The sequence below is a fragment of the Phoenix dactylifera genome, unplaced genomic scaffold (genome assembly GCF_009389715.1).
Source record: "Phoenix dactylifera cultivar Barhee BC4 unplaced genomic scaffold, palm_55x_up_171113_PBpolish2nd_filt_p 000309F, whole genome shotgun sequence".
NCBI lineage: Eukaryota > Viridiplantae > Streptophyta > Magnoliopsida > Arecales > Arecaceae > Phoenix > Phoenix dactylifera.
Genome location: NW_024067781.1, coordinates 568,855 through 582,815, shown reverse-complemented (window position 1 = coordinate 582,815; position 13,961 = coordinate 568,855). Strand labels below are relative to the sequence as shown.

At 35.4% G+C, this 13,961-nt stretch overlaps 2 protein-coding genes and 1 long non-coding RNA gene across 7 annotated transcripts in view; all 3 read left to right on the top strand.

Annotated features, from left to right (window-relative positions):
• The window catches only part of LOC103716598 (NPC intracellular cholesterol transporter 1-like), a 244,943-nt gene that overhangs the window by 26,785 nt on the left and 204,197 nt on the right, over window positions 1-13,961 (top strand). The gene's annotated exons all lie outside the window — the stretch shown is intronic.
• LOC120105550 lies at window positions 2,330-3,446 on the top strand. The gene is made up of 3 exons (XR_005507928.1): window positions 2,330-2,367; window positions 2,665-2,815; window positions 3,413-3,446. It is a non-coding gene; the product is annotated as an uncharacterized LOC120105550 (long non-coding RNA).
• The window catches only part of LOC120105549 (NPC intracellular sterol transporter 1-related protein 1-like), a 47,239-nt gene continuing 36,979 nt past the window's right edge, over window positions 3,702-13,961 (top strand). For 3 of the 5 annotated variants that reach the window (XM_039118118.1, XM_039118115.1, XM_039118117.1), the window contains exons 1-2: window positions 3,702-3,786; window positions 12,803-12,991. In XM_039118118.1, the coding sequence (XP_038974046.1) occupies window positions 3,709-3,786; window positions 12,803-12,991 (267 nt within the window). In that variant the 5' untranslated portion in view covers window positions 3,702-3,708. Of the gene's footprint in view, window positions 3,787-10,603; window positions 11,678-12,802; window positions 12,992-13,961 lie in introns of those variants that run through there. The other 2 variants (XM_039118116.1, XM_039118119.1) reach the window with 2 other exon arrangements.

Genomic DNA, 13,961 nt, shown 5'->3' with positions numbered 1-13,961 from the left:
GTATATCCTTCTTTTTTTTTTGCATATGTACCTGTATTATTTAACGTCGTTAAAAAATAGACGGTTTAAAATTAAAATGACTACAATAACCTTATGGGTAGATATGCAAAAAAAGTTATAAGGGTATATACGCAAATAGTAACTTTCATATTTAAAAGGGTATACATTCAAAAAATTCATTAAAAAATGTCAAAACTCAGCTGAAATTTTCTAAGTCTTTTATGATTCAGTTGGATTGATAAGTCAAAAAAAGATCGAGTCACATTGTTAATTTTTTTTTTAAGATCTTGGCTCAGTCAAGTTGGAATATTAGGTGGTCATTTTGGTAATTCTATTCTTCATTTGATTTTGATATAATTATAATTATTGAATTTATGACATCTATATATTCGTCATTATTTTTAAAAGATTGAAGCTGTCAAATTTAAATTAATTATAGATGCTTAGATTAGTAAAATATTTTTTAGTGATTTGTAAATGTTGAGTTGTTTGTTTTTGAGACGAGAATTTCGTAAAAGTAACATGATTTATTCTGTAAGAGTTGATATTAACATGATTTAATTTTATTTTGTTATCTTTTTTATTAACGATTATCTTTACTGGATTTTGATTATTTTTTATTAGATTTTTTTGAAGTGTATACCCTCCTAAATATGCGTAATTGCATGAATACCCTCGCAAAGTTGCTATTTGCATGTCTATCCATATGAATTTTTCTTTTTTGCATGTATACCCATAAGGGTATTTTTAGTCATTTTAATTTTAAATCATTTAATTTTTAACGGCGTTAGATAGTATAGGTACATATATAAAAAAGAAAGTAAAAGAAGGGTATACATGAAAAATAAATAATTGATGAGGGTATACATGCAAATAGAAATTTTACGAGGGTATTCATACGTTTTTATATATTTTGGAGGGTATATATGCAGAAAACCCAAGATCATATGTATCACAAGGAAACATAATAGGTAGACAACAAGGAATGGAAAAAAAAAATGAACAACCTTTTTGTATATACACTTTGATTTTTTTTGGTGGGTTAGCTCAGCCCACGGCTACATTAAATTATCTCCAAATAAATCCTCCAATTACATATTTTTTGGTACTGATTCTAAGAAGCAGGGTTCGTGAAATCGTCCTGAATCGGACGGTTCCGGTAGCTTCGAGCCGTACCGGCGACTCACCGGTACAGTTCCGGCAACGAAAACGAAAATCGTTGCCGGTACCGAAGAAGGAGAAGAAAAGAGAGTGCGAGCGGGGGAGGGAGGGAGATGGAGAGGGAGGGAGGCGGGCAGACGCTGGCAGAGGCCGGCGGAGGGTGGCGGGAACGAAATAGGGGAACCGACCGTTGCCTCCGCCGGCCCTTCACGGCCTCCTCCATCGTCCGCCTGCCTCTCTCTCCCTCTGACACGGCATGACGCGGTCCCGTACCGCCTAGTGCATCGGAGAACTAGTACGGTGCTCAGTATCTGTTCCGCTGACCTTGGTAAGAACACAGTTACATCTACCGAAGTTCAAAGACCAACCGGCTGGAGTATTGCCTTCGTGTATTAATTAGTTTTATATTTGTTTCTCTTAAAGTCTATTAGTTTAGCAATGACAATATATAGTCTGAAATGAGAAGTTCAATCTCTCCAATGTTTGAATATTGGTCTGCTAGCATACTTTCCGGTCCTCTTCAATTGATATATTCTTCTTCCCTTGTTTGATCAGTTGGTGTGATTTCTTTGAGTTGTCTATGCTTTGCAGTTATGTATTTGTATTCAGAGTTCTTAAATACAAAAAAGGTCAGATATAAGCATTGTGTTTAAAATATTTGAACTATGGATGATAACCAAATAAGTTTTGCAGGTAAGAATAAATCACAATGTGTGCACATTCTACCCTCTCCTTCTGTCTTTATTGTTATAGAAAAAAAGTGGATTTATTTGAAGTCATAGCTTCATTCAAAATAATCAGTTCTGATATTGACAGAAACATGCTTGAACTGAATTTTTATCAAATTGGTGTCATGTTCCAGTTTTGGTAGGATAAGAATTCGACTTCTCAGAGGATAAATATTGTTGGGGTTGATTTAGTCCATCACCTAGGATTATCCGCAACCTTTCGGTTTGAACTAATTTGGGGTTACTGCTTAATTGCAAGTTCCGTCCATTTGCTTATATTACTTATATAGTTGTCTTTTGTTGTTTTTGAATACTTTGATCCTCTTTTTTCTTTTGCTGTTATTTTTGTGTAATACCCCACTTATTTTTCATGCGATATCTTTTGCAGGGCAATTCCTTTTCTTGTGGGATGCCCGAGCATGCTTGAGGAACTGTTTAACATCAAAGCCTTTTCATCAACGTGACTTCTGTGATGAAGGTCCTTTTTCTTTATACCCATAGTTTATTTGTAGACAAGGATTTAAGGTTATGGCTTCCTAGTAGATAAACTACTTAAATAGTTAACATCTGATTGTTCTTTGTGATAATTTATTGTTCCAGTTCATGATGTTAAAGATTGGGTTCGCACTGTTTTTCTCCCCTCACCCGCTTCTTTTTGAAGTGAATGGCATTTATATATGGAATAAATATTGGATTATGATTAAATTATAAATAACTGCCTACGATGTATAGTCATATATATACTTTTAAATTGGCATTCTTATGTGGTTTGCAGGTCAATGACAGTTTGACCGTTGATGGCATAGATTTTTATGTAACTAGTCAGTATGTAGAGGAGTTATTTAATTCATGCAAGGATGTGAAATTTGGGACTATGAACACTCGTGCAATGGATTTTGTTGGTGCAGGTGCTCAAAATTACAAAGGTGAGAAGTGCCAAGGTTTTATGTCTAACTCATGCATGGTTGCAAGTAGGACCTAAAGTTCATCTATCTTTGTAATTGCCTTGTCTATCATGCCGAATGAACTAAGCAGAGTAGAGAAGAAAAAGTATGGATGCCCTTTGGCCTAGGGATATTTTTCATATGACAGCGACATAATTTAATGAGGGAAATAAATTTTTTAACTTTTGAACATGTTGGTTTAAATTGTCTATCAATTATTGCTAATGCTTACATAACGTAAAAATGATCATATTACTGTTCTCATTGTTGAGTTGAACCAGTAAGTTGTTGAAGATTTCCCTTGTACCTATTCTCTTCGGATGTTCTCTCTTGGTCCTGCATTATTTTATTGTATCAGCATGTGCTATTTACGGTGCTGTGTTATAACTTTGATCTCAAGTCATGCCATCATTGCATTGGTATCTTGATTTATGCCCTTACATTTAGCTGGATAAACAATTTCTAAACCTGGGAAGTTGTTATCTTCACTAGCTTCTTTGTTATGTTCAACTGGCGGAATTGTAAATCTTGCTTCTATTTATGGTTGGTTTAACCTTATGCTTCTGATTGCTTTTCCAGAGTGGCTTGCATTTGTTGGTCATCAAGCAAATCCAATGAACCTGGTTCACCATATGCAATAGCCTTTCGAACAAATCTTAATGATTCAGGTCAGGATGAAGCCTATGAATGTTACAGTTTATTCATGTGGTGACCCTTCTCTTGGCTGTTCATGTGGTGATTGTCCTTCATCTTCTGTATGCTTTGATTCTGCTTCACCTGCTCCTCATGAGAAACAAGCCTGTGCTATTAGAATTGGTTCTTTTGAAGGTATAACTTATCTTTCCTCTGTTGCTTTTTGGATGTGATAAAATCTGATGACATTTGTTTCCTTAGGTCATTGGGATAATGTGGAACTATCATTCTGTGCAAAGGATAATAGGCAAAGTAGTAAGGTACACCGTCTCAGTACCGGGCCTTCCTACTGTGCCACACTATTGCTGTATCAGTATGTTAAGATACGTAGATGGTTCAACATATGGAGTGTTGGTACGCTCCCATACTATGTATTGGTACCGAACTGGTATTGTATGGTATGATGCTCCATATCGTCCGGTTCGGTACGTTATGGCGAATCTTGCAAAGTAGTATATACATGCATATCGTGAACTGAAATAATGCATATCGTGAATTGAAATAATGCATGGATTAATTAATCTTATTATCATCTTTCTTCTTGTAAAAATGGAAGACCTTTTGACATATAGCGGGATCTTATTATTAGGGAAGGAAATTGGTCCCATTTGTATACCCCATCCCCCACCTTGGCGCCCCCCCCCCAACCAATAAAAAAAGGGGGGCAGGAGGGCGGGGGGGGGGGGGGGGGGGGGGGCTCACCTTGGTTGCACTTGTTATCCAAGTTTTGTATATGATGACATCTGTTTCTTTAAGTCACTGGGATAATATAGAACTATCATTTTGTGCATAGGATAATAGGCAAAGTAGCAAGATATATCGTCTCAGTACCGAGCCTCCTACCATGCCACATTATTGTTGTCGGTATGTTACGGTATGGGGATGGTTCAGCGTACGGAGTGTCGGTATGCCTCCGTACTATGTATTGACACCGAACCGGTACTGTATGGTATGTCCCGTATCGTCCGGTTCGGCACGGTACGGCAAACCTTGCAAAGTAGTGTATACATGCATATCGTGAATTACAATAATGCATGGATTAATTAATATTATTATCATCTTTCTTGTAAAAAGGGAAGACCTTTTGAAATATAGCGAGATCTTATTAGTAAGGAAGGAAATTGGTTCTATTTGTATTCCCCATCCCTCCCTTTGGCGCCCCCTTCCCGCCACCCCCCCCCCCCAAAAAAAAAAGGGGGCCCTCACCTTGGTTGCACTTCTTATCCAAGTTTTGTATTGATCTCAATACCTTTCTACCTCTTTATCTTTGCCTCAATTGTGATCTTGATCCTTCAATTAATCTTGATTTCTGAATCTTGCTCTAGATATATTACAATCCTCATGCAATACATGGGAATGGACTAGAATCCCTAAGAACAGCCACACATGGAGCCTTTGTCCTAAGTGTCAATATTACATGGTGCAGACATGAGAATCATATTTAAATGTATAGTCAAGTGTCTGACTCAGTAAGAGGGAAGAAAAAAAGAAGATATGTGAATGCTTAAGATTGATGTAGGATGGAAGGAGGAGAGGGAAGAAAAGGGAAGAACGGGAGGGAAGAAAAGGGAGGAAGAAGGAGAAGAAGAATCAGAGGTAGGGCCAACTCAATATTCTCAAATCTCAATAATACAGAACTTGGGTTCTTAATTACATATTAGTGGGTATTTATAAATCCAAAATCCTAATAAGAGTCCATGTAGAAATAAAATATTGAAGTCCTCAGAAAACTCTAGTCTTAATAAAAATAGAGTTCCCAATAAAAATAAAATTCTCTTCTTTTCAAATAAAATAAAATTAGCCTAAATAAAATAGAATTTTTCTAATTCCTATATTTACGCGTAATAGTGGTGTGCCTAGATCTCTTATAGAATGATCCGTCAAAGATACTATATTAACAGAATTATTTGTATTTATACCTTTACATATTATTTGTTTAAACATCAATGTCTTTCAGCATATTTGTTTCTTGTCCAAACTTCCCAGTTGACCTAAGGGTATAAGAAAATTAACATTTTTCCAAAGTTGATTCAACACTTACATCCTCGACCAATTTCTAGTGTCAAATTGGAGAGTGAAAACTCATTGTTGGAAGAGTCCAACTGTTGACCAATCGCTGAAAGCTGCAACGAAGGAACTTCATTAGTATCCAAGTTTCTGACATATATCCAATTCATTATGAAGCTGGATGTGTGTGCCTATGTAAGATGTCAAATCACAACCTCAACCATGACTAGATCTTATCATAATGTTGACCTTCTTGTCTAGGATCATACCTTGTTTCGTGAACATGAGGTAATATTTTTTGGCCCAATCTTTTTTTGTAGCTCTTAGTGCAACAAATTCCTTACTAAAGACTTAGATCCACTTCTTCATGAAACTTAAAGAAAAAGTTAATCTTCCAAATCACTTACTTTGGATGTCCAAAAATACATTCTTGATTTTCTATTTCAACAATCTCAATAACTGTAGGTTGATTTATTTCAATTCTTATCTTATTATAGACCGAGTCAAAATCCTAGTCTCATTTCTATTGCAGGTTGATTTATCACTTATGCTTTAAGTCATAACTTAAACATTCATTCCAATATACCAGTTATATCCCCAATTCATTTGTTAACTAAGATCCAAATCTAGTGCTACTTCAAAGCTAACTTTGTTTCTTGATCGAACCGGGATCCGTATCGGTCAAGGATCGTCGAACCGGTACCGAGTGCTGTACCGGTCAGCTCCCGATACAGTTTGGTACTAGTTCAGACTGAACCGAACCGGTATTGAACTGGTTAGTGTCGGTTCACGCTTGACCGATACAGATCGGTATCGGTTCGGACCAAACCGGTACCGAACTAGTTGGTGCCGGTTCACGGCACCGGCCACCCTAATTTTTGTTTTTGGAGTTCTCTCTTTTCGATCTTTTATGAATTTAAGTCTAATCTGATATTTTTTTGATGCTTTCTGATGTTTCTAGGATTCCAGTTTAAGCTAGATGATGCATCTTATTGCTTTAAAATGATATAAATCATAAAATGAACAACATAAAATATCTTCAAACCAAGATACAATCAAATTACATACTTTTAAAGTCCAACAGACATACATAATGATATTTAAAATCGAGTCGAGTGGCGATACCTCTCGTAGATATCCAAATCATCAGCATAATCAGAAAGCACATCAACCCATCCCTCTGTCCAAGCGATATTGGAGTCTTATATGTTCATCTCATAAGGAATGTGTGTCGAGTTATAAGCACTTTCGGATCTCTCGCTGAAGTTCTAGCTTTGAGGTGTTCTTAGTTGATAATACGGCTGTAGAGGGGACCATCCGACTATGCCGGTAGCAAAATCCGACCCGTGAGATGCTCTGAGGTACGTAGGATAGTAGCCACCGAGTCTGAGTCGAACCGGACGGAACCGGCTAAAAATTACCGGTTTCGGCTGGAATTATTGAGGTTCCGACCCCTATGGGGTGGAACTATTTTCCTATAGCGAACAAACTCGGTATGGGACCGGGTTGGCTCGATTCGGCTTGAACCAAGCCGTACGGCCCGGTTTGATCCGGTTCGGCCTGGTTTCGGCAATCCTTGGACTACCGATCGATCGGCGGGCCGGAACTGGCATACCAATTTTTTTAAATGTTTTCTAGTTTGATTAATTGGTAATTGATTTTTTCAACTTTTACAATGATTTTAAGTATAATTTGATATTTTATGATGTTGCTATGATCCTGGTATAAACTTAATGATGCATTTTGTTGTTTTAAAGTAATACAAAATTTAAAAATGATTAGTAAAATATTGTATGTTACAAGAAGCAATATGAAATATTCTAAAATCAACTAGTGAGGTAAAAAATATAAAATAATTTAATTAATTATATATATATGATACAATAAACATACCGATATCTAAAATCTCATCGAGTGATGATGCCTCTCGTAGATATTCAGATCGTTAGTATAGTTAAGAGGCACCTTAGCCCATCCCTCTAACTAAGCTGCATTGTAGTTTTGTATGTTCATCCTATAAGGAACGTACTCTAGGTTACAAGCACTTTTGGTTCTCTCGCTGAAGTTTTAGCTCTGAGGTGTCCTCTGGCCGATAATACGACTGTAGAGGAGCTCATCCAAATATGTTGGTAGCAAAATCTGACTCGTAAGATGCTCTAGGCTGCGTAGGGTAGCATCTAGACGATGTCTCAAATACACCATATTTATATCCATATTTGTATGGGTTATAAGCTGCATGTGGCTACGGATAGCAGGATCCAATATACAACTCGGAATTTGATACATCTATTTTTTTTGAATTTTATTTTATTTTTTTATTTTTCAATCCAAAAATTATTTAATTTTTAAAAATTATATATAATCCTACAATTAAAATTTTTATGTGATCGTGTAGATCATCCATAGATTTACAACATACATAAAATTAAGCCAAATCAAACATTTTAGTATGATCTCTTCTTATTTTGCAAATTTTAAGATATATTTTGGTATTTTAAAAAAAAGAGAAAATGATTTGACTACTGACTGCATGAAATGGATGAATCCCTCCGGTCGACTTGCCAAGGAAGATAATTAGATAGGGAAGAGGAAGCATACCTTATTTACGGTCGGATTCTTCTTCAATCATGCTGGATCAACGTGTCTTTCACCGTGGGGAAGGGGGTTATTCGAATAGGTAGCTTCTCGGGCCTTCCTACCTTTAAACCAGAAGGAAGAGAGAGGGGAGGGGGGTTGGTTCAGAACCGATCCGACTTGGTGCCAACCATTTGGTTCGCACCAGTTCCGCATAGAACTGGCTAGTTTGGATCGAGTCCGTGTGGTTCGCGACAGGTTCTGGCCGGTTCGCGATCGATTCCAAAAAAAAAAGGTGAACCGACCTGGTCCCCTACCGGGGCGGCTCGACCCGATTTGGCCCGGTTTGGCAAACCTTGTTCTTATTAAGTTATAATTGAACTATTGGTATAAGTTTCAGTCTATACAATTCTAGATCTTATTTTTTATCATTCTTTGATTGACCAAATGTCTTTTCAAATTGCTTGAAAGTTTATACTAAAGATTCTTTTGCTATCATTTATTACATTATACGAATGTTCACTCAAATTGTGAATAATTGGATTTAGGAGCCAAGACAACCATATCATTTTAGGACATGAAAATACTAATAGTGTTATACATTTTTGATGCTGGAAACCTAACTCACGATATGATTTGGGCAAGGTCTGCCGAACTAGTTTCGGGATCCGTACCGGTTGGCGGGCAGGTCATTACGGTACTAGTTCGGTACCATACCAATACGTGGTACCCAAAATTCTTTTTTTAAGTTTTTTAAATTTGATTAATTGGTAATCAACATCTATTTTTTTTAAGTTAATAAAGTTTGATTATTTTTCAACTTTTTCAATGATTTTAAGTATAATTTGATGTTTCTATGATCCGGTATAACCTAAATGATGCATTTTGTTGTTTTAAAATTATACAAAATATAAAATAATTAATGAGATGTTGCATGCGACAAAAAGCATGACATTTTCCAAAATCAATTACTAAGGTAGAAAATATAAAATAATATAATCAATTACATATATTTAAATTACAATATACATACTGATATTTAAATTTTCGTCGAGTGGAGATGTCTCTCGTACATATCTGGATCATTAGCATAGTCAGGAGGTACATCAGCCTATCCCTCTAACCAAGCAGCATTGTAGTTTTTTTCTTTATGGTTCCATTCCTGCAGGTTTATTAGGTATATCAGTTTATCAATTATTTAAAAATAGCAAATTTTTGTTACGATTAAGATAATATTTTTTACCTTAGAAAATGCATTTAATTTATCTAATACATAGTGCTAATTTTTTATATTTATTTATTTATTTATAATAATTTTTAAATTAAAAAATATGTTTAAATACCATAAATTCAGAAAAATATGTTTTTTACTTCAAAAAATACTTTTGAAATATGTATTATGTACTATTTAATTTTTTATGTATTTTTAATTATTTTTAATTAAAAAAATAACTTTTGAATCTAAATTTTTTAAAAATTAATTTGATCTCAGATCCATATAGAACCCTATTATGGATGCTACATATATTGTTCAGGCCCATGGGTATGCATCAAAGGCTACTTATTTCTTAATTTTTTTTAAAATTTAGGCTTAGACTCCTATCTAAATGATCACATCAAAACTTAAATAAATGCACAACAAATTTAGCTAGAGAATAGTTTGCATGGCCCAAAATATGCTTCTGATTTTATATTTTTTTTGAATTTTATTTTATTATTTACTATTTTATTTTAAAATAAAAAAATATATTTTTAATTTTTAAAATTATGTGTAATTTAAAAATTAAAAATTTTTATGTGATTTTATAGATCATCTATAGATCTACAACATATCATAAAATTAGGCCAAAACCAAAAATTTTGGCATGATCTCTCCGTATTTTGCAAATTTCAAGGTATTTTTGACGTCCAAGAAAATAAAAAAAATGAGATAGGGGAGAAGAAGCATATCTTATTTAGGGTTGGATCTTCTTTCAATGGTGTTGAATCAACGTGTTTTTCACTATAGGGAAGGGGGTCTTTGAATAGTTTGGAAAGGCTTCAGAAACTTCGTGAATAGGGTTCGTTTAAAACAAAAGAAAGAGGGGAGGAAGGCAGGTTCGGAAACAGTTCTGGTTCGCACCGGTTCTGCACGGAGTTGGCCGGTTCGGACTGAGTTTTTGCGGTTCACGATTGGTTCCAGCTTGTTCCGACTAGTTCCTATCAATTCGGGACCGGTCCGGGGTGTTCCTATCGGTTTGGGACCGGTTCCGGCTAGTTTGGAGCCAGCTTCAAAAAAAATAGGTGAATCAACTTGGTCCCCTACCGGTTCGGCCCGGTTCAACCAACCTTGGATTTGAGGTTCATATAGTTTACTATAAGATTCAATTTGTCTTGATGTGTTAAGGTCAATATTTGTTTGCCACTTTGACCAGTTCGGCCTGGTTCGGCAAACCTTGGATTTGAGGATCATCCAATTTACAATAAGATTCAATTTATCCTGATGTGTTTAAGGTCAATATTTGTTTTGATCTGAAAGTTACATGATGACCGACAACTTAGTTAATCTGTCTGCTTTGTTACCAGATCGGCTCTGGTTCTTCATGCTTACTCTGATATCTAAAATAATATTTCATAAAAATATAAAATAATATAATTAATTATATATATATAATACAGTAAACATACCGATTTCTAAAATCTCATCGAGTGATGATGCCTCTCGTAGATATTCGGATCGTTAGCATAGTTAAGAGGCACCTTAGCCCATCCCTCTAACTAAGCTGCATTGTAGTTTTGTATGTTCATCCTATAAGGAGCGTACTCTAGGTTATAAGCACTTTCGGTTCTCTCGCTGAAGTTTTAGCTCTGAGGTGTCCTCTGGCCGATAATACGACTGTAGAGGAGCTCATCCAAATATGTTGGTAGCAAAATCTGACTCGTAAGATGCTCTAGGCTGCGTAGGGTAGCATCTAGACGATGTCTCAAATACACCATATTTATATCCATATTTGTATGGGTTATAAGCTGCATGTGGCTACGGATAGCAGGATCCAATATACAACTCGGAATTTGATACATCTATTTTTTTTTGAATTTTATTTTATTTTTTTATTTTTCAATCCAAAAATTATTTAATTTTTAAAAATTATATATAATCCTACAATTAAAAATTTTTATGTGATCGTGTAGATCATCCATAGATTTACAACATACATAAAATTAAGCCAAAATCAAAAATTTTAGTATGATCTCTTCTTATTTTGCAAATTTTAAGATATATTTTGGTATTTTAAAAAAAGAGAAAATGAGATAGGGAAGAGGAAGCATACCTTATTTACGGTCGGATTCTTCTTCAATCATGCTGAATCAACGTGTCTTTCACCGTGGGGAAGGGGGTTATTCGAATAGGTAGCTTCTCGGGCCTTCCTACCTTTAAACCAGAAGGAAGAGAGAGGGGAGGGGGTTATTCGAATAGGTAGCTTCTCGGTCGGATCCTTGTTACATGATGACTGACAACTTAGTTAATCTGTCTGCTTTGTTACCAGATCGGCTCTGGTGCTTCATGCTTACTCTGATGCTGATCTTCAGGTAATCTTGTTGATTGACATTCCACCATGAGCTTCTATATCATTTCTCTAGAGATTCTTATCTATTGGAAGAGCAAGAAGCTAGACATGGCATCTCCACTGTAGTGCTTAGGCAGTGTATTGTTCCCTAACTTATGCTGCTGTGTGGAGATGGTGATTTGTTTGTCATCTCTTGCAAATGAGTGTTGCCTTAGCAATTCTTCTCTCTTATGTCGTTAGCTCCATTATTGCAATCCATACTGTGGATAATCTAGTTTTACATAAGTGGACAAAACATATTTAGGTTGATTGCTGCATTTTGCCGCTAATTTTATCCTTGTACCTTTTACTCATCTCCTATGTTTTTCAAGAAGACCCATACTGCCATGCATTCTAAAGATTTTGTTAGCAAATCCTTGCTCATTGATCTGATGTTAATTTGAGCAGTAGAGTCAAAGATAATTTATACCCAATTATGTATGCCATAAGTTATTTCTATTTCTATTGTCGTCAGAAACAATGCATAGGGGCTTGTTACCATTGTAATTGTGTATATAGATGAGAGATAATTTGCCCCTAAATGTGAGTCCTGCAACATTGTGCAAGCATCTGACTATCTTTCCTCAAATTTTGGACGTGATTCAGTTACCACTGAATCTTACAGTTGATTTCAACAATTTAATGGATCTCTAACTAACAAGGATATAACTAGGTCTTTTGTCAACAATGATGCTACATGGATGATATATTGGTGCAGTCCAACGAGGAAACTAGTCAAGGGTAAATCCACCTCCCATTTTGAGCCTGAAACAGTAGAATTGTTATGCTGTCCACTTGAATGCCTTTATCTAAATAATATATAAATTTGATAGTTTTGGAGTGACAAGTCTACATTTTATTCAGTAACACTAACAAACGGTTGGGACAATTAACTTTACACAGTTGACATCTGAAACAATAGGTATTCTTGGGATTTTGTTTGTAAAACCATTTGTAAGTTTACATCTTTCTACCTCATTTTTTTCATATATAATAAATGTTATGATTTTTTTTTTCCAGTAAAAATTCTGTAATTTGTGATTCATTTTAGGATTGTCTCATCTGTTGTCCTTTCTGATTTAACACATTTATCTTTTGTTGCTGGCAGGTCAAATGTTTGGATGTTTCATTAGCAATTTTGTATTTTCTCTTAGTTTCTGCTTTTTCAGTATGGTGTTGGTTACACAGAAAACAAGAAAGAACAGGTCCTTCCAGAACAAAAACTTTGGTGAATGTTATGGGTGAAAATGAGCTCCTTTCTGTTAATAAGCAGGAAATTTCTACTCAGGTTACTCAGGTGCATATTAATTTATATTGTAATTTTTTGTATGTTTTGCTGTCTTGATTAAGGTTCGCTGTCTCGCTTCCAGACCCCATACCATCCTATTATAGTGTTGGTTCGTACCAGTTTGGTTCGAGACTATGTACCATTTGGTACCAATACAGTACGGTACCCGATCAGTACGATGACCCTTGCTCTTTTTTATCCAACGATCATAGTGCTGTTATTGTTATCATTTTTTTCTCTTTTTTGCGTTTTAGACGGTATGCTATTTTGTACCTGGAAGTGTTATCAGCTTATCTTCTTGCCCAGTAAAATATTCAGATTTCCAGTGATTGCGTTTTCCCTTTTTCGTCTTGTTGCATTTGTGCTTTAAAATCTTTCATTTATTTTTCTTAAGAATTTGTAAAATTGCTCGTTGACTAAAAATTTAATTCTTTATAATCGTAATGATAATATTGATAACCTTATCTAGCTTGTTCTAATGTTTACTCTGCATTGCCTTCTTTAGTTTTTATCTTTTTTTTTTTGGTTCTGCAACAAATTTATCTTATTAAATGTTGGAGTCAGTGCCTCCAGAGTAACCAGACTTGACTTGGTTCCTTTCACGTCAAAATTTTAGACCTATACTAAACCCCTTGGCTAATAGGGTTGGGTTTGGTCAGGTTCTTGGAAATTTTTTTGTGACCCATCTGGTCATTCATATTGGGGCAAGTCATGCATGACCCAAACCCAACATATGGTATTCAGGTTCAGCTTCGATGCAAGATAAAAGAAGAGCACACTATTCATTCTATTTAGAAGGAAAATTAATAGTGATGGGATAACCAGTGGATAGAACTAAGAAAGGATGTTGGTGTGAAATGCTTCCACTAGTGTTGTTAACAAGGATGCAGTTCAAGCATAACTGAGCCATCAACCTATAAATAATATAGCCTCAATATCTAAACTCCAAAGCCCAAACCAAGACATGGCAACGGGATGT